Here is a 20,048-nt window from a genome sequence, read left to right as displayed (position 1 = left end):
GAGGCGAGGCACAGGAAGATGGTGGCAGAATGCATCCAGCTCCAATCCTTGCAATGAATTTGTTTTGTTTAATGCTAGCATTGCCAGACCTCCAGGTCTGATGCGAAAACACCAAGTTTGCCTGGCCCCCTCCGAGTGGCAGATGGAGAGTTTGGATTCCTAGGTGGGCGAGAGGGCTTTTACTAGTACCAATAAAAAATTTTTTTTAATTAATATACTGTATATATATGTATATATATTAAGAAGACTGTGCATGCAGCTGGCAAGCCAGCAGGAGCTGGCTGAAAATTACAGCATTGACATTCTGGAAGGATTAAGCCCTTCTCTGCTTCCCTCTATGAAATAACCTCCCACACCCACACCCGCCGACATCACCGGGGGCTACTCCTAGGTCTCAGGTTCAGGTTTCTGAATTAGTCCCCCAAATCTCTGAACTACACTTGAAAATAGTTCCCATAATTGCCAAGTGAACTGAACATGAATCAAGTTCATTTTGGGGGTAAAACTTCAAATGATTTCTGGTCCATCTTAAAATCCATTCTCTTTCATTGTTTGGTTGGGGTTTTTTTTTCACTCTGTAGATTCTTTGGACCTTAAAGCTGAAAGATAATTGTTGGGGGAGATAAATTCAGCCAGTGGTTCTCAAACCTTTATCCCCATGGACCAGTTGAAAATTGTGGAGGGTCTTGGCGGACCACTTAACAATTTTTCTGCCTGCTGTTAACAATTGAATTGCTCTGTGCCAGATGCTGCACAAATTTTTATTGCTTCTTCTTCTTCTTCTTCTTCTTCTTCTTCTTCTTCTTCTTCTTCTTCTTCTTTTCTCTCTCTCTCTCTCTCTCACACACACACACACATATAATTACAATATGAGTTCAACAGAAGCAATAGAAATATGAATATTTAATCCCCTGAATGTGCCATCTCCAACCACAAATCTACAGATACTTATTTATTACATTTATATCCCACCTTTCCTTCAAGGTGGCATACATAGTTATTCCCCCACTTCCAACTTATCCTTGCAACAATCCTGTGAAGTTGGTCAGACTAAGGAAATGCAACTGGCCCCAAGATCACCCAGTGAGCTTCATGGTCGAGTGGGGACTTAATATGACACAGTCTACTTTGATGAATCTTGTAGACCATTGGTGGCCAATGGACCAGTTTGGGAACTTCTGAATTAAACCATTCACATTGCATTCTGTGTTTGAATGTTTTCTTAGTCATCCGAAGTATACTATATGCTTTAGCACTGCAGCTTGTAACATGCTGGTTTTTGTTTCGTTTTGCTGATGATCATTTGGAGAGGGCTGTCGAAGGCTACTAGCCATGAAGGCTACTACATAGCTCTGCCTCCACAGCTGGAGGCAGTAATGCTTCTGAATTGAATTCCAGTTTCTGGAAGCCACCAGTTGCTGTAAACCACACCAGTTGCTGCTCTAGCCCTGCCTCTTTGGGGCATCTAGCTGGCCTCTGTGAGAACAGGATGCTTAACTTGATGGGCCACTTGTCTCCAACTCCAGCTCATCCTATGTTCTTATGGATGAACTTGAATTGATCTGGACCACTTTACTTTGCAAAGGGACAAATGTGAACTGAAATATGTGCTTTTGGGACATATTGGAATTCATTGTTTTTTTTATATAAAAAAGATGAACTTCTCAAGCTCTTCCAAGCTGAAAGGGCAAGGGGATGTGGTAGTATATCTTAGGTCAGGTAACAGGGTCAGAGGTGAACAAGTCATTGATTAAGCCAGGGTTAGCAGGTCTCATCCAGGCTACAGTGAACTAACCACCCAGGATCTATCCTTGACACCAATCTTTTCTGGCTAGAAGTCCTCTGGGAGTTCGTCTTAAAGAAGCAGCCACATCTACAGACATTAACCATCTGGAGGCTGCAGGGCAAGAAAGAATACAGTTGTTGTCATCTGTGGTGGTTACATGGTTCCCCTTTCATCTAGCTCTGGGCTTTTTCTAAGACTGGGGATGGGAAAATAGTGCAGATCCCTAAGGCTAGATCCCTAGTATGGGCACTGGTTAGAGCAAGGGTCCAAAGTCAGCCAAAACCCAGTGCTTGTTTACTGAGAAGACTGTCCTAGTGTGTTCAATAGAGAAGAAATTTGTTCAGTTTACGTGTTAATGCAAAGCTCCTGAATGCAGGCAGCAAAACAGGGCTCTCATTCGAAATGTGCCCTTCTATGAATTTTGCAGCGCAGTTCTCAAACCAAAGAACATTTGGAGATGTTTGTGCACACATTAGAGAAAAGTGTGCCTGTAAATGCATGTATGTATTGGTGAAAACAAGGTTAAAAATGCATACTTTTAGGAGAGAAGGGCATGGGACAATGCACCTATGATGCGAAATTGTTGATTAATATATTTACATTAGGAGAAATGTGCATGAAGATGAGTGCGAATCTTTTGGTGGACCTTATACAATTGAAAAGTATATGAGGATATAAGAAGCAAATTGAATTTAAGATTGGAAAAATCTTAAAAATAGTGGGAAAACATGCTGGGCAGATTCACCCATCCCTTGTGTTCAAGGGGGTTTACTCCTACGTAAGCCCACACACTAGTGAGCAAATCCGATTGATCTCAGAGAGGCCTACTTCCAAGCAAAGATACATAGGAACAGGATGCAGATAAGCTTATCAGTTCCTTGAAATTCAGAATTTTGATTTAAGAAATCTGGTAATCAACTGCAGGACAGCTTAAAGAGAAAGTTGCTTTGCCGTGCAGGAAATAATGACTTTAAAAAAACGATAGCCAACTTCTGAAGCCTGGTTTCATTAAAAATAAAAAAGTGATTCATTTTGGTGCCATTTCCCCTGCAATTTGTCATACTACCTTGAAGATTCCCGGCAACTACACAATCTCTCTCTCTCTCTCTCTCTTCCCGGTTGCTGCCAAGCCTGATGCAGCTGGCCAGGTGCCATGTTTGTCAGGCCACACAAAAAAACCAGGAGCCCTCTTAACGCTCACAGAGCAGATGCTGTGGCAGTAGCTGGATCCGGTGATCATGGAGACGGTTGCCATGGAGGCTGTTGCCATGGCGGCGTTTTCCTACATTGGCAGCTATGGGAGAGGGAAAAAGATGCAAAGTAGCGTCTAAAAGGCGGGGGAGGACAACATGAGACGTGTGGGAGGCTTCTTGAAGGCAGATACTTGGGGAAAACTTTAAATATGCACATCTGAAATACTCTCTTTTGGTTGTTTTAGGCCTTGTGCCTCACATTCCAAATGTGTAATTTTAAAATAAACAAATCTCTGATAGAGCACATGGGTCACATTTCCAAATCAGACCAAAGGCCCAGAATTCACTACTGAAGCAGGTTAGAACTCAAGGTATAGGGGATGGATGAGTTTGTCAATTCCAGTTTCTTATGACCGGAGCATATAACAGCTTTGCTCAGAGACCTGCATTGGTTGCTGATTTCAGCATGTTAATATAAGTACCGGCATGTCAAGCCTTTCAGAACTTGGGAGTTTACCTGTGAGATCACCTTACCCCATACATGCCCCCTTGACCACTTCAATTTGAAGTACGGTACTGGCGCTCTTACCTGTTTCGTTTAATCCCTGTTCAACACTTGTAAGAAATAGCTCTTTTAGTCCGGTAGCACCTACACTTTGGAACTCCCTGCCTATTGACACCAGGCAGCCGCCTTCGCTGAACTGTTTTTGCCAGCTGCTGAAAGCTTCTTTGTTTAGGCAATCCTATCCAGATATGTAGAATGCTGGCATGTGCTTCAATCTGATTTTTAGCTCATCGTTGACTGGAATTATTATTTTTTGAATGTTTTAAATAGTTGTTCTAAACTGTGTCTATTGATCGTTTCATTGCTTTATTCTTTTTGTAAACTGATTTGAGGTGCTCTTGTTTTTTTTTTAACGACCAAGCACTATAAACATTTTAGTGAAATATGTAATGTATGTTTTTATTTATGCCATTTATGCAAATGTGTGCATTTTCGATGGGCAGTTTATAGTTGTGAGAGTTTTAGCTGGAGGGCCCCAGATTTGCAAAGATGGCTCTAATGTTTTGGTTGTAGATTTTATTCCCCACCCCCTGCCCCTGTCCAGATCACGATGGAAATAGCCTGAGGGCTGGAAAAGCATGAAGGCAAACAGCTCATAGTTAGGAAGCAGGAAGGGCACCCAGCCAGGAGATGACAGCATCATCCAGCACTGTCTGGGGATTAGGAGAAACTTGAATCTCTTTGGGTGCCTGCAGCCTGAGTCAACACCTCAGCTTTGTGACTGGATGCTTCAGCGCAGGCAAATCTAAGGCATCCTGAGACTTAATGGCTTCCTTCTAAATAGCCACCCGGGAGGGAACACGGGTGGCGCTGTGGCTTAAACCACAGAGCCTAGGGCTTGCTGATCAGAAGGTCAGCGGTTCGAATCCCCGCAACGGGGTGAACTCCCATTGCTCAGTCCCAGTTCCTGCCAACCTAGCAGTTCGAAAGCACGTCAAAGTGCAAGTAGATAAATAGGTACCTCTCCGGCGGGAAGGTAAACGGCATTTCCGTGTGCTGCTCTGGTTCGCCAGAAGTGGCTTAGTCATGCTGGCCACATGACCCGGAAGCTGTATGCCGGCTCCCTTGGCCAATAAAGCGAGATGAGCGCCGCAACCCCAGAGTCGTCCGCGACTGGATCAAATGGTCAGGGGTCCCTTTACCCTTTACCTAAATAGCCATCAACGTTGTTTTCTGGATACGTCTGGTGTACGCCAGGATGTCAAAGGAGTAGGAAGAATCTGCGGCTTTCGAAGGAGGATGCATCACAAGAGCCCCAGCAGTACAGGTGCTCGAAGCAAGATTTATTTTGGGCCTGACTGTGTTTCGAAACAAATCCCTCTGGGCATTTTCTGCAGCGTATTCTCATCAATCCTCCTCAGCTGCTATGGGGACTCCTGCTGGGTTTTCAGAAAGAGGAGGCCTTGTTTTGGTCCCAGTGGTAGAGCATAGAAAAAACAGGTCCTGCGTGGGGGGATGGGGGAGACTGTAGCTCAGTGGTAGAGCATCTGCTTTTCATGCAGGAGGTCCTCGGTTCAATCCCCAGCATCTCCAGATAGGACTAGGAGAGACGCCTGCCTGAAATGGTGTAGAGTTGCTGTCTGTCAGTGTAGGCAGTACTGAGCTAGATAGGCCAACAGCCTGACAGTTCAATATTACAATTATTTTATTATTTATTAATTTTGCATAACCACCCTTTATCCATAGATCTCAGGGCTGTTCACAACATAAAATTACAGTATAAAATGAACACAAAAAGCATAATAAAAACCAAAGACAACCCAATAATCCCCCTTCCCACAACACATTTAAAAGGGCATCAGTTGTCAATCAACCCAAGGCCTGGTTGAAGAAGAACATTTTCACTTGGTGCCTAAAGGTGAATAATGAAGGTGCTAGGAGTGTATACAATTAAGCATGGTGTGAATACAGTTTTTCTCCTTCTCCCGTAAGACTAGAACTCAGAGCCATCCAATGAAGCGGAACGCCAGAAGATTCCAGGACAGACAAAAGTACAGTAAAGACTTCTTCTTCACACAACGCACCGGTAAAACGAGGGAATTCAATACCTGGTATATGGTGACAGCCGACAACTTAGATATCTTTAAAGGTGGATAAGGCCAATTCACAGAGGATAAGGCCAGTCAATGGCTTCTAGCCACAATGGCTATGTTATGCCTTCCATCAGCGGAGGCAGGATGCTCCTGAGTGCCAGCTGCTGGGAATGACTAGTATGTAGAGTTGCTGTTGAACTCAGGCCCTGCTTGTGGGCTTCCCATTGTGGCACCCGGTTGGCTGCTGTGAAGACAGGATGCCGGACACTGGCCAGTCTCTTCTTAACATGTACAGATTGCAAAACCCAGATTTCTGTACATGTTAAGAAGTAGAGTTTATCTTTGTGTGTGTTTTAAAGGGCAGATTATACGCGCTGTGTCGCCTTCCTTTCTCTCTTTCGGTGATGCTTGTTGGTTGGGAAGGGCGGAGAGGAAGCCAAGATTAACCCCGCGATTCCTGTCAAGGGCAATCACATCTGACACTGCTCTAACTCATTACCGGCTGGCTGGCGGAGTGCCATAATAGCGGGGATCATAAGCAATTTGCCCAGAGTTGATGTGTCTGTTGTGTGTGATCCCATTGCAGGGAAGGGAGGTGGAAGAGTGCATCTTGATGAACTGGGGAGACAGTCGCGGTTGCCCTGTCCCCCATCCACAACCAACATCTAATGACTGAGAAGGAGCTGAGAAGGAGCAGTCAAGGAGGGAGCTGGAACAGGATACAGGAGCAAGGAGGGCCCACCAGAGGCAGAAAGGCTTATCTCTTCAACACCAACCTCTTCTCTTCCTGGCATCCTGCTGGGTAGAGAGCATCTGCTTTGCATGGGGAAGGTGCCATGTTCAATCCCTGGCACCTCCAACTAGGGCTGGGAAAATGCAGATCCACACCATTCAGTGCGCATGATTTCACCAAAGGAATCCTGGGAACTGTAGTTCCCCCTCACAGCTTTAGTGCTCAGGACCCTGAATAAACTGCATTTCCCAGGATTCTTTGGGGGAGGTCATGTGCACTGGGTGTGCTTTAAATGTATGGTGTGGACCTGCCCTTAAATAGTCCCTGCCTAAAGACCTGGACAGCCACTGCCTGCTGCCATAGCCAATCCTGCACTAGATGGAGTCTGAAGATTCAATCCCCCGCATCTCCAGGTAGGGCTGAGAGAAACCCAGACCTGAAAGCTGAGAGAACTGCTGCCTATCAGTTCAGGCAGTGCTGAGCCAGATGGAACAAGGGTTTGACTGGGTACCAGTCTCGTTCCTATGGGTCACAGAATTGTAGAGTTGGAAGGACCCCGAGGGTCGTCTAGTCCAACCCCCTGCAATGCAAGAATCTTTTGCCCAATGTGGGGCTCGAACCCACAACCCTGGATTAAGAGTCTCATACTCTACTGACTGAGCTAACCGCATTGTTCTAAGCTTTGCAACAACAACAACAACAACAACAACAACAACAACAACAACAACAACAACAACAACAACGTGGATTTGTTGCACTTCAGCGACAGAGCTCTTAGTCATCCTGCAAACCTGCAGTTCCAGAGTGTGCATTTGCATCCCTCCCACAAAATACTGGCAGTCTGGGAGCATGCTCAGTTCAGCAAGCCTGGAGTCTGTTAATGCAGGGAAGCCTTTCCTTCATAAACAGAACCTGTTGCTTATATGCTTTACAGCAGTGGAGGCTGGGGCGAATTGGGACAGTTAGGGCAGAAGTCAAGGATACCAACAGATTAACTACGTGCTGTGTGGAGAAGTAATTTCTTTTGCCTGTCAACATTGCCCTCAACATTCAGCTTTTTTGGGTGCCCACAAGTTCTAGAGTTATGAGAGAGGGAGAAAAACTTTCTCTGATTTCTCCATGCCATGGATAACGTGACAGATGTCTCTCATGTGACTAAAAATTCCCTGATGCTGCAGCATGTCTTTCGTAGGGGAGTCGCTCCATCCCCTCCATCGTTTTCGCTGAAACACTTGAGACTAAGGAGCAGGAAGCTGGCAGGCAGTGCCAACGCCTGGACTGGATGCAGGTACGGAGGTTGGCTGAAGACAGATTGAGCTTGGTGGAGGGAAACCCCCACTTGCCCTGACAGATTACCCCCCCCCCACACTGATTAATCTCATTTTGCCATCCAAAAAAAAGTTAAAAGAGAAAAGGAAACAAGATCATGAAGGAGACTACCTGGAATGAAAAAGTTCTGCTGGAAAAGCCGGGCGACACAGTGGCAATACAAACCTTGAAAATGTTGCGAACACAGATTTCAATACAAAATAAAATAAAAAAATTCCTTTCAGTAGCACCTTAGAGACCAACTAAGTTGATTTCAATGTTAGTTACGCAACAAATGCAGCAGAATTTTAAAAATACGAGACAGAAACACTTTGCAAATAAACCAGGCAAATTGTTAACACGGAAAATGAAAAGAAAGAAAGGAAAACTAAAATTATAAGCAAAATAAATACGGGTGGCAGAACAGCATATAATGAAAAAGCGATGAGACTGGAATTTTGTAGGTATTGTTCTAAATCATATCAAGGCAAGAAGGAGGATGGAGAAATGGAAAGCTATCTAAAAAAGAGAAATTTAACAAAAGAACAAGTGGAAACGCTAAACGTTCCAATATTGATAATGGAAGCAGAACAGATGATGAAAATAAGCGAAGATTGATAAAGTTCTGCGACTGGATGGCTTAACTGCTCTGTATTATAAAGTGTTCGGAGGCTGGTTGATACAACCTCTGCATATGATTTTGAACAACGTAATAAATTGGGAATTCTGCACATGCTCAAAAGCATCCGGCACTGTGTGCGGGGTTGTGTGTTGTTTTTTTTTTTTTGCAAACAAAGGTAGAACAAACGCCTCAAACTCCCTTTGCTTTTGCTCCCATGCAGTGCTTTTACCACCCACACTCACACAACCCTGTTTGTCTGCCTGTCTCTCTAGTTCTTTCCCTGACACCACCCTTCCTCTTTGCAAAAACCATGTCGGTGTCGGGAGAGCTTCAGAACTTGGCTCGCATGATCCAAACTAGGGAAATGCCAATTTGGGGGGGTGGGGGTGGGAGCAACACTCTTCTTTCCGGAGACAATGTAATAAAGTGGGCAGGGCTTTGCAGATGCTCTCTCAGCCGGTCCACGCCAGGAGAGTGCGGCAGCTTCGAGCCGATGACAGCGGCACCTCCCACACAACCGGTGCCTGTAATTTATTTTGTGGCATTAATTTTTTTTTCAACAGAACATGCAAATCTCTCCCGTGTGCTCTTTTTGAAAAAGAAGAGTGTTCTGTGTGTGTGTGTGTGTGTGTGTGTGTGTGTGTGTGTGTTGTTTTGTTCAAACGTCTTTCTCTCTCTGTTTGTGGGCACCTCCAGATTTTCGAAACTAGCCGAGATGGAACGGTGTGGAAACATTGTCTCTGGGTGAGCTGGGAGAGAGATGCCCTCGGCGTCTCACATTATTTCCAAGCTTGGGAGGACAAAAATAGCAAAAAGGAGGCATCTGCCCAAGAGAAACACTTTCATTATTCTGTTTCATGTGCAGGGCCCTGCCAGTGAGATGGGCGACAAAGAAGGCAGCTCGCATTTCCACAGGGCATCTGCTGTTTGCCTCTTATTTTTGGAAGCAGTTTCAAAAGGGACTGCTCCGCTGTGGTCAGGGCTTGCGGCTCCCTGTTGCTGGTGGGCAACAGGCGAAGCCGTAGAGCATGAGTCACTTTTTTGGTTGTTCTTCTGAAAGAAAGGGGTGGGGTGGGGAAACAGCCATGCAGTATCTGCTTTCCAGTTCCACAAAGGTTTTCTTCTGAGAAAGAGGCTCTCATCTTTCTGCCTCATTCTCCGGGTCCTTGAGAATGTCTATAGAATTTTGGTGGGGCCACATCTGCACTACACATTTAAATCACTGCTATGGCACTTTATCCTTCGAAGAATGCTGGGAACCATAGTTTGCTAAAGGATGCTCAGAGCAGTTGGGAGACACCCCCCTACCAGTTCCCCTCACAGAGCCATAGTTCCCAGAACTCCTTAGATAAAGGGGTTGAGTTTTAAACCACTCTGGTCCTTCCCTTAAGACATAGGAAGCTGCCTTGTACAGAGTCAGACCATTAGCTCAAGATAAGCTTGCATTGATGGGCAGAGGCTCTCAGGGGTTTGGGGGCAGGGACTCTTTAAGGGCAGACCCACACCGTGCATTCGAAGCACACCCAATGCACATTTAAAGCATGTGACCTCCCCCCAAGAATCCTGGGAACCATAGTTCGTTAGTGGTGCTGGGAACTATAGCTCTGTGGGGGGAACTACAGTTCACAGGAATCTCTGGTTGCGGGGTGGGGGGAGCTATCTACTTTAAATGTTGCTCGGGATTGGGGTGGGGGAATGAGATGTCATATCCTGAAGGTGCGCATGGCTGACTGGCATGCCCTCAGAATGCAAGCACTCCTGTTAGGAGGAGAGGTTACACCGCCATATTTTGTTCCCACTTGAGAGCAGCAGTGGGTGCCCTTGGATGGATTGTGGGCCTTGGCATTTGCCCGGTGGCGCCAACTCCCAGCACCCATACTTAGGTACTTGTTGGCTACAATAGTTAAGGAGGGAACCTCCCAGTTCTGAGGCAGTCTACCCCTGAGGTGTTGAGATGCTGCAGACATAGCCCAGATGAAGGCCATCACCTTTATGCTTTGATAGTGAGCTTCCCAGATCTGTCTGTCTGGGCATGGGATGTCAAAAGCTAGATGGGTCTTGGTGTGAATCCAGCCAACTACTCAACACAGGGAATATGAAAAGAAGTAGAAGATAAGTACTGTGGTGTAGGAGGTGCTAAAATAAATGCCCAGCAGATGGAATCACTCGTTTCCTCTCTTTCTCACTTGATGTTAGTGAATTCTTCCACTTGTGTAATGGGAACAAAACGGAGGAGGCCGGCTGCATTCACCTAGACCACAAGGCTCGTCCCTGTTCTGCTTTTGGCTTTTCCAAATCGGCTATTGTTGAACAAAACCAGATCTCTCCTGTCTTCCGTATGTAATCCAGAGCGTTGATTAATAACTCGGATCGTTTCCTCCACTTTTGATGTTTGGGGCTTTATGTGTCAGGAAGTCAATTTGTTTTGGTGCAGAGGGTCGTTTTCTCGGGGGCGGGGGGGGGGGTTCAGGAATGCCATTGCATGCTCAAGCAGACAGGGAGCAAACGCCCCCATCTGTTGGGCCGTGGATCTAGGCTTTGCATTGTCGGAGGGACGCAGAATGCCTCATGTTGAAACTACAGCCCCTTCCGCTCAAGGATGTTAGCAGAGTCACTTAAATAATGTAGACAGAGTCCAGAGAGAAAATATATCCTGTTAACACTTTTGCTGAGGAAGGGGGGGCAGTGTGTGCTTCAAGGAGAAATAAACAGAGAAGTTTTGTCTTTCTTACTTCAGGACCAGTGCATGGCAGGAAGATGTTCTACTAAAAGATGCAGAGGAATAATTCCTCAGAACTACACAGCCAATCAGAGCATGTGCTACCTCAGTAAAGATCTTTCCCCTCTGCCTGGTTGCTAGGTAAAACCACCACCATGTCCCCCTCTTGGCTAGTTGACTTTAATACTAACAGAACTAAGTTCTAAGTGACATACAGAATGGTCTCTGCTGTTGCCCTTCCAACAAAAGAAACCAGATGAGGAATGAAATAGACACTAAGACCAAAGGCAATTCTGGCTGGAAAGATTGCCCGGCCAGATTCTGCTAGGCCAGGGGAAGACAACATGGTGCCTTTCAGCTGTAGCTTTGGACTGCAGCTCCCATCGTTCTTGGGCATTGGCCATGCTGGCTGGGGCTGATGGGAGATGTAATTCAAAACATCTGGAGGGCACTATGTTGCTAGCCTAGGCTTTTGTGAAGCCCATCCAGGACTGCATGGCTAGGAAACATGGTTTTCAGACATCCAGGACTGGTGGTAGAGTGGACACATTAGAAATCCTGGGAACCAATCGCAGAGTTTTTACAGGATTAGACCTAACAGAAGATTGATTTTGAGAATGTGGGGACCCCAGTAGGGCTAAGGAGCAGAGAATATCACACAGCATGGAAAGAAAACCTGGAACACTATGGGAATTGCAGGCCAATCAACAAGAGTGTTTAAGCAGTTTAATCAGGGATGGGGAACCTGTGCCCGCCAGACGTTGTTGAACTCCAATCTCCATCATCCCCAGCCAGCATGGCCAATGACCAGGGATGATGGGAGTTGTAGTCCAACTATGTCTGGAGGGCACCATAGGTTCCCAGTCTCTGGTTTAAATGCAAGGCGGTCAACACAAATGTCGCCGGGCAACTTCCATCATCTGTGGCCATTGTCTGTGTTGCTTGGGACTGAAGCAAGTTGGCTCTCAGCAACATCTGGAAGACATGATGTTGTTTGCCCAGGATCTAAAGAATCGTTTTCAACCATTTAATCCAAATCATTTATTGCTAGCATGATAAACATGTGAGCAATTGCTTCCACCACAAACACACACACAGAGAAATGAGTTTTTGAAGGAGGAGCACAGGACATCTGCCAAAAAATTCCAGAGCCATCAAGATGGGATTTCCCCCCCATTTGTACCAAAAACTGAACATTGCAAAAATAAAAAATAAATATGTCACTGAGCAGCAGATGAGTTCAAACAAAGGATGCTTTTGTTGCCTGCCAGCCTTGAACATAGGAAACTGCCTTGCACTGAGTCAGAAAAATTTGTCCATCTGGGTCAGTATTGTCTGCACTTACTAGTAGCAGCTTTCCAGGGTTTCAGACAGAGGTATATCACCACCCTACCTGGAGATGCTAAAGATTGAACCGTGAACCTTCTGCTTGCAAAGCAGATGCTCTAGCCACTGAGCTGTGGCCCTTCCCTGAGAACATGGGAACACAGGAAGTTGATTTATATACAGGGCCATTGGTCTATCTAGCTCAGTATTTTCTACACGGACTGGCAGCAGCTGTCCAGGGTTCAGACAGGGGACATTCCCAGCCTTATCTAGAGATGCCGAGAATTCAACTCGGGACCTTCTGCATGCAAAGCAGGTGATCTAAAAAAGAAAAAAGAGCTCATAAAATGCTCAACAAATAGATCGCCTGGAGAGGCCCAGAGGGCGCTTTTATCTTCGTTCCAAGGAAACCAAACTCGTGGGTATACGGAGGAACCCCTGAAACTTCTAACCACTCAAAGAACGGGGTGTGTATGGCAGTATCTTCACAGTCATGATTGTGCTTTGGATTAAACTCTCTCAGGGGTTACGTAACCAGAAAACCTTTGAAGACAAGGTTGCAAGAGAGAAGAAGGTGTTCAAAGCACGCAAGGGAGAGATCGGATGTCTTGTTTACACTCACGTGGCTCCGCCTTACAGTAGGTGCTGGCGTGCTGGCGATGAAGCACATACTATTCAGGTGCTGATTCACCTCCACGAGCGTGTCCAGGATGTCTTCTCCTGTCCCGAGGCACATTGTTTTGTCTGCTGGAGGCAGAGATCCGGGAGAGAGGAGAGGTTACGGCTCTGAAAGACCCAACTCTTCCTGCTTTCTCCAGCTTCTTGGATGGTGGGGAAACGGGGGTATCTTTTGGGGCTTGGCCCATCTTGATTACAAACAAGAACCAACGGTGGAAGCATCTTAGCCATATCTGATGGGGAATGCGTTCTTCTGTACAAGGTACAACAATAGCTCCTTTGTTTGTTTCACAAGGACGCCTATTCATTAGAAATGACTTAAATTATATGTGTGTTTTGTGTGTGTGTTGATGGAATCACTCCCTGTAATATTGAACTCTGGTGCTGAGTGCCAATGGTTATGCAGGCAAAACTGAACCCCCTAGAAACAAGGGGGGATCCCAAGGTTTACAGAAGTACAGAAAACAATTTTGGGAAATAAAAACCTAAGGGAGCAATTCCTGCCTCCCCTAAGCAGCCCAGTAAGGACTGAACATGGTCTGTAACTACAAAATGTTGTGTGTGTGTGATGGAAAACCAGGGGGGGTGGGAATGGAATGTAGAATCCTGGAAGAGACACCCTGAACAGGAGATTCAGCAGTGCAACATTTTGTTGCAGATCCCACTTCTCTCCGACTTTTCTGATTAGCTGCTCAGGGTTCAAGCTTGACTGTTACAACTTGCTGAAGGGCAGGTTGAACAAGTTGTGTTCTTGAATATTAGTTACATGTTGAGAGAGTGCTGTCACTCTGAGGTCCTGATTTCAATCTTCCCCTTAGGAATTTGGTTGACCGCCGTGAGAACAGGATGCTAGGATAGAAGGGCCGCTAGCCTGATCCTGCAGGGCGCTTCATACATTCTTAGAAGCTGGCAGAAGTCTCTGTTGATTTTAGCGCGTTATCCCTGCTGACGTTCTGGATGTGCGACTCTGAAACTTGGCCCATTTCCCAAGGGGTGCTGTGGGTGGGTGTTTGCTAGTAACTCAGTGCCAGGGATTATCAGCTGAGGTGTATGGAGCAGCTAATGGAAGTGGTGTGTGCGTTTTGAGCTCCCTTCAGCTTGAGCAGAGGGCAAAAGGGCCTCAGCAGAAGAGGCTCCTTCTCTTGCCTTGTCTGACCTTGTAGCGCTGGGATTCAGCAGGCTGTATGTCTCTGAATACCTGTGTTTCTGGAAATGCTCTGAGGACCTGCATTTGGGCTTCACATATAGGCATTTGGTTTGCCAATATGAGATCGGGAAGATGGACTAGATGCAGGGGTCAGCAACCTTTTTCAGCCGTGGGCCGGTCCACCATCCCTCAGACCATGTGGTGGGCCGGACTATATTTTGGAAAAAAAATATGAACGAATTCCTATGCCCCACAAATAACCCAGAGATGCATTTTAAATAAAAGCACACATTCTACTCATGTAAAAACACCAGGCAGGCCCCACAAATAGCCCAGAGATGCATTTTAAATAAAGGGACACATTCTACTCATGTAAAAACACGGCGATTCCTGGACCCTTCGTGGGCTGGATTGAGAAGGCGATTGGGCCACGTCCGGCCCACGGGCCTTAGGTTGCCTACCCCTAGACTAGAGGGGCTTATGATTCAGTAGGCTCTTCTAATATGTCTCTGAACTAGCTCCCATCATCCCCAGCCAACATGGCCGATAGTCGGGAACAATAAGAGTTGGAGACACAACAACAACAACAACAGGAGAGCCACAATATATTATTGCTGCTGCTGTTTACCTATCCGTGTCCTATGCCTGGTATACAAGCGCCTCTGGATTAGAATTCTAGCTCAGTTGGTTAGAGAGTGGTGCTGATAATACCAAGGTCACAGGTTCAATCCCCATATGGGACAGCTTCATATTCTTGTATTGCAGGGGTTGGGACTAAATGATTCTCAGGGTCCCTTCCAACTCTACAATTCTATGATTTTATGATTCTATGAAACACCTACCACTCCAGAATGTAGGCCCGGTGAGAGCGATGAACCCAGGTTAAAGTTGCCTGGAAAAAACACATAAATCTTTGAGGAAAGTCCTGCTGTGTGGAACTGAGATGCTGGAACAGAGCAAGGGGTGGGGCATGTTTGGTGCCGGCATACTTCAAAACCTCGGCCTAGACATTTTGCAGGCCCCTTTTGTTCTTCCCAGCACAGACCACAAGGCTAAGAACTTTCCCCACTGAGAACTGGGCAAGTGCTCGGCTGCCCACACTTCCAGGTGCCAGTTTTAGGGAACGCTTGGCCAGCTCCACCACAGGAATGAGCTCTTGGAAAAACATTTGTTTGGGGTTTGTCTGTTTGGCTCACCCGCATTTCCAGGGATGAGTTAATTTTGGGCCACAGGTTTTGGCCTGGGAATGCTGCCCTCTTGAATGCTTCTGGATGTTTGTATTTTTTTTCCTGTGTTGTGTGTGTGTATGGTTGCGCCCCCCCTCTGTGTGTGTGTGTGTGTGTGTGTGTGTGTGTATTTGTGTGTGTAAATGGCATATGACCTGTGGACCTTTAACAACAACAATTCATACCTTCATAATGCAGAAAAAAGCTGTCCAAAGCCCTCTGAGGATGCCCTTGGCCCAGACACATGGCCGAAAGCAGGTGTGCAGTTAGTTGAAATTAAACACTGGACTTATGGGGGACAGACTTATGGGGGTGCCTTCCCACCCCAGTCTTTCGAGGGAAGCATGTGTTTTGCTTGGCTCCTTTCAAAACGCAGCGAGACAACCATTGTGGATGCTTCTCCCCAAGCCTGCCGTGCCTCTGCTAGGATGTTTCCCCCCTCAGAATGTTTTTGGATACCTATTGCTGAGAATCACACGTGAGGAAAGTAGCTCAGGTCCTGCTTGCCAGCTTCTGAGAGGCGTCTGGTTGGCGTCTGTGAGAACAGGAGGCTAGGCCAGATGGGTTGCTGGCATCATCCAGAGGGGGTCTTCTTAGGTTGCCTCTTGAAAATGTCCTCCGCCAGTGAGTCTACTGATGAGAAAACATCTCTCTGAACTTCTCGTCCCTTAAAATGGGTTGCAAGGCACATAGTTAAGCTCTGGAACTTACTGCCACAAGAGGTAGCGACAGCCATCAACCTGGGTGACTTTAAAGGAGGATTTGACAAATTTATGGAGGATAAGCTTCTCAGTGGCTACTAGCCACAATGCTGTTATTTTACCTCAGGAGGTGCTGCAAACCATGGGAGGGGAGACTTGCTGTGGCACCGAGGTCTTATTTGTGGGCTTCCCATTAGGGCTTCTTGTTGGCCACTGTGGGAACAGGATGTTGGACCAGGTAGGCCACAGTCTTGTGGGGCTCTTGTGTTGTTATGGGGTCGAGTGGGCCAGGGGAAGCACTCGAGCAAGACACCCTCAGGAAACCCCTTAAGCCACCAGGAAGTGGTCCGAGGCAGTAAATCTGTGGCTGGTGTGTACCACTTCCGACAACAGGTGAGGGCTGCCCCATGATGACTCAATTCTTCCATACAATACAATACAATACAATACAATACAATGGAAGCATCCATTCCCCACACATAGAAAGCTAGCCATTCAGGGAGAATGCTGTTCTAGAGCTATTCGCCTGGCATGCTCTTTTTCTGCATGGAGGGATTCTCTCTCTCTCTCTGTGTGCAGGAACATAAAATCACATAAAATCTTTGCAGTCTGAACTGGTACAGTCCTGACACAGGCTTACCCCCGTCAGCAAAGACTCCCTCGCTCACCCACTCCCACCCACCCCCAAACTCCTTTCATGCTGCAGCTGCCAAAACCTGGAACGTTGCCCATAAAAGAACTGCTATCCAGTTCTCCCAAAGGAACACCCTGGAGGCTTCTGGCTTCCCGTATTTCCAGAGCTGCAAGGAGATTTGACCTGGAAATTCCTTTCTTCACATTACTGACTGGAACGCCAATGTTTCCCACTGCCTAATTTTAAGCCTCTTCGACCCCCAGTTAAGAATATCAACATTGCTTCGGTGTACGGGGCCAATGGCCCACCTTGTCCAACATTCCTTCCCTCACTTGGTGCCCTCCGAATTTGTTTTGGACTACAACTCCCATTCGCCCCAGCCAACATGGCCAGTGGCCAGCAAGGATAGGAGTCAGAGTCCAACAACATCTGAATCGTTTTGGGGAGGGTTGTTCTGACGCTATCAAGTGTGTGGATTGGTGTTCTGCAGCAACTTTAGCATATTGTTCAGTAGGTGTGGGGAACCTCAGGATGTTCCTGAACTAGAACTCCCATTCTGGGGCGAATGGGAGTTGTAGTGCAGCAACATCTTGAAGGCTGGTGTGCCGCAGTGATGCGTTGGTTCTCTGGTCGGTTGCGAAGCTCTGTGGGCTGAGTGATGTGGGGATCGACCTTCCTTGGGGTTGATGCTTGGAACAGCTTGATTTAATTATATTGAGCACGTACATTTGGGACATGTATGGAAGGCAATTAATTAAATAATATTCACAAAATAATAAAATCACCACCCTCTTCATCCTGATAATTTTGGCTCTCAGAACCTTATCAGGAAGCTTTGCCTTCTCATTACACCTGAACCTGGGATCATCGAGGTTTGTTTCTTCTCCCTGTCATGAGCTCCATGCGCCATTCAGGATTTGGCAGCCATAGATGCTAGAGGAGGAGGAGGAGGAGGAGGAGGAGGAGGAGGGTGTATTTTGGAATCTCGACTTCTGGGCCTTGCGTTTGCTGCTGAGCCTGCATTGCTTTTTTAATTAATGTTTAATTGTCACAAAATGTATTAAGCTGTGGGTGGACAATACATAACAAAATGGTTCTAAAATGTTTAAATAGAGAGATGGCGGTGACGATGCTATTAGCCGAATATAGATCTCAACCTTGCTTGCTAGTTAAGGGTTGTTGCCCTGTGTTTTAGGAGAAGAGTTTTCATGCTCCCCAACAAGCCACGACAACTAGCCGCCATTAGGAAGATCTTCCTGATGGTGCAAACTGTTCATGTCAGGAAAAGACTGGTTGTGTTAGAGATTTAAGCAGAGGCTGGATGCCCACCAGTATCCGTGGCTTTCCTGAACTGGTAGAGGGAGCTGATTTTTGATGTCCTTTCCAACACTATGATTCTGTAAGGTATTCAGAAGTTGGAGAAATGGGTCATCGTTTGGACCTGTCTCCATGTGCCTCTGCTTTCAGCCTTCCTGGCTTTGGGCCTGATAGTCATATACTTGTCAACTGTTCTGATTTGACCGGCACATCCTGGAATTACAGGAGCAGTCCCAGCTTCTGATTGGATCTTGAGATGTCTCTTTTTGGCTCCCTTGCCTCTTTGCCCACCCGCCTGCCTGCCTCCCCCTGATGCTTGCCCACCTCATAGTGGGAACGCAACAAGTTCCACTTCCAGCTCTTCCTCCTCCCCTATAGAGATATGGAAGAATGTAGACTGAAGCGCTGCTAGCACTTCCGGTCTCACATAAAAAAATTGGATATCCACTCTCTCAGCGCAAAAGTGTGCCTTGGAGAACGTGTGTGTGTGTCCATCATCGAGTGGCTAAGAGCTGGAATGGTGCCATTTAGCACCATAGTTATTTGGAGTCTTCATTCTGAAGAAGTGTGCATGCACACGAAAGCTCATACCAAGAACAAACACAGTTGGTCTCTAAGGTGCTACTGAAAAGAATTTTCTATTTTGGAGTCTTCATTGTTTACCAGAAGTTTAGGTTGCATTGTCACTCTACACCTTTCCTTATATTTATGTCTGTCCCCCTTCACGCCCCTCAGCCACCAATCAGCGCGCTGCTGTCTGCCCAGTGCGCTGACAAAACTTTGGGGTGGGGGGGGTGCAGCCCCGAAAGACGCACGTCTGATTTTCCTCTGCAGCATGTTGGAGGGTATGCACTGAATCTCATGCAGTCTCAAGCAATAGCTGATGCCTCTGTCTCCCTTCTTGCAGGGCGACCATAGATGAGGTGGAAACGGATGTTGTGGAAATAGAAGCCAAGCTTGACAAGGTAAGTTGGTGGAACTCACACAAACACACACAGAGGAAGACAAATCCAGTGGCAAGGCGGTTAACAAATATGTGACCCTCGAGATGCTTCTGGACTCCAACTCCCATTCCTGCCTGACCATTGGCCCATGCTGGGAGGAGTTGGGAGTCCGTGAAGGGCCTGTGAAGAGGGATTGACTGTTAAACCACTGGGAATTTTAGCTCTGGGTCTCCTAACAAATCTCAGCACCCTTAACAAACTACAGATCCTCCCAGGATTCTTTGTGGGGAAGCCATGACTGTTTCAAGTGGCACCATAGCGCTTTATGTGACTGTGGCCTGTATCTCAGTTGTTTTGAAGCTTATGTTGTGTTTTTTGTGTGTGTTTTTTTCCGCCCTAGTGCTGCATCTCTGGATGGCCTCATTTTTGCTTCTTTAGGCTGTTGTGCTAGATTTCCCTACATTCTGTTACGTTTCTAATATTATTTCAGGGGTTTCCCAGCTGCATGCGCCCCCTTCCCAAAGGCACTGGGGTTGCATCTAACGCTAGCCCTGGACCCACTGACGTTAATGAGCTTGACTCACTTGGGTCCTTTAATTTCAGTGGGCCTCCTCTGAGTAGGGCTCGGTTGGGTAGAATTCCTCCCAAAGCATCTGCTCACAGCAAACGGCATGCAGCTTGGTGTGCTGTGTGTGGGGACCGAACAGCGTTGCAGAAACTGCCACGTTGCAGAATCCGCCTCCCTTTCGCTTCCAGAGGCTTCGTCCAAGCCACGCTGGTGTGTCCATCTGGGAGCCAGATGTGGCCGGCAGCTGCATCTTTTTTTGGTTTTTTCTTTTTTCGTTCCCTGGAATCGGATGCAGCAGCTCGGAGACGTTTGCCAGCACCCATTTCTCGGCCCTGCCAGATGACAGAAACGGAGGGAACATGAGTGGCGCAGCCAAAGGTTATTCTGTGTGCCGGCTCTGACTTGCACCTACTTCTCGGCCTTGGGCAACTCTCCTTGCCCTCTGTTTACTTATTTGCAGCATTTGCGCTACGTCATTCTGCCAATAAGGCTCCCAGACCGACTTGTGTGTAGCCAGTTTAAAACAAGACAGTCCCTGCTCACGGGTA

General features: G+C 46.8%; 1 protein-coding gene and 1 non-coding gene across 6 annotated transcripts in view; both read left to right on the top strand.

Annotated features, from left to right (window-relative positions):
• Positions 1-20,048, top strand: part of ACAP3 (ArfGAP with coiled-coil, ankyrin repeat and PH domains 3) — a 135,589-nt gene that overhangs the window by 36,426 nt on the left and 79,115 nt on the right. For 4 of the 5 annotated variants that reach the window (XM_033156309.1, XM_033156310.1, XM_033156314.1 and 1 more), the window contains exon 2: positions 18,896-18,953. In XM_033156309.1, coding sequence (XP_033012200.1) covers positions 18,896-18,953 — 58 coding nt within the window. Of the gene's footprint in view, positions 1-13,088; positions 13,226-18,895; positions 18,954-20,048 lie in introns of those variants that run through there. The other variant, XM_033156312.1, reaches the window with a different exon arrangement.
• TRNAE-UUC lies at positions 5,005-5,077 on the top strand. Its single transcript has one exon. It is a non-coding gene; the product is annotated as a tRNA-Glu (tRNA).

Source organism: Lacerta agilis, chromosome 8 (assembly GCF_009819535.1).
Source record: "Lacerta agilis isolate rLacAgi1 chromosome 8, rLacAgi1.pri, whole genome shotgun sequence".
NCBI classification, from domain to species: Eukaryota; Metazoa; Chordata; class Lepidosauria; order Squamata; family Lacertidae; genus Lacerta; species Lacerta agilis.
The sequence above is the reverse complement of the archived record's forward strand: the minus strand, read 5'-3'. Positions and strand labels throughout refer to the sequence as shown.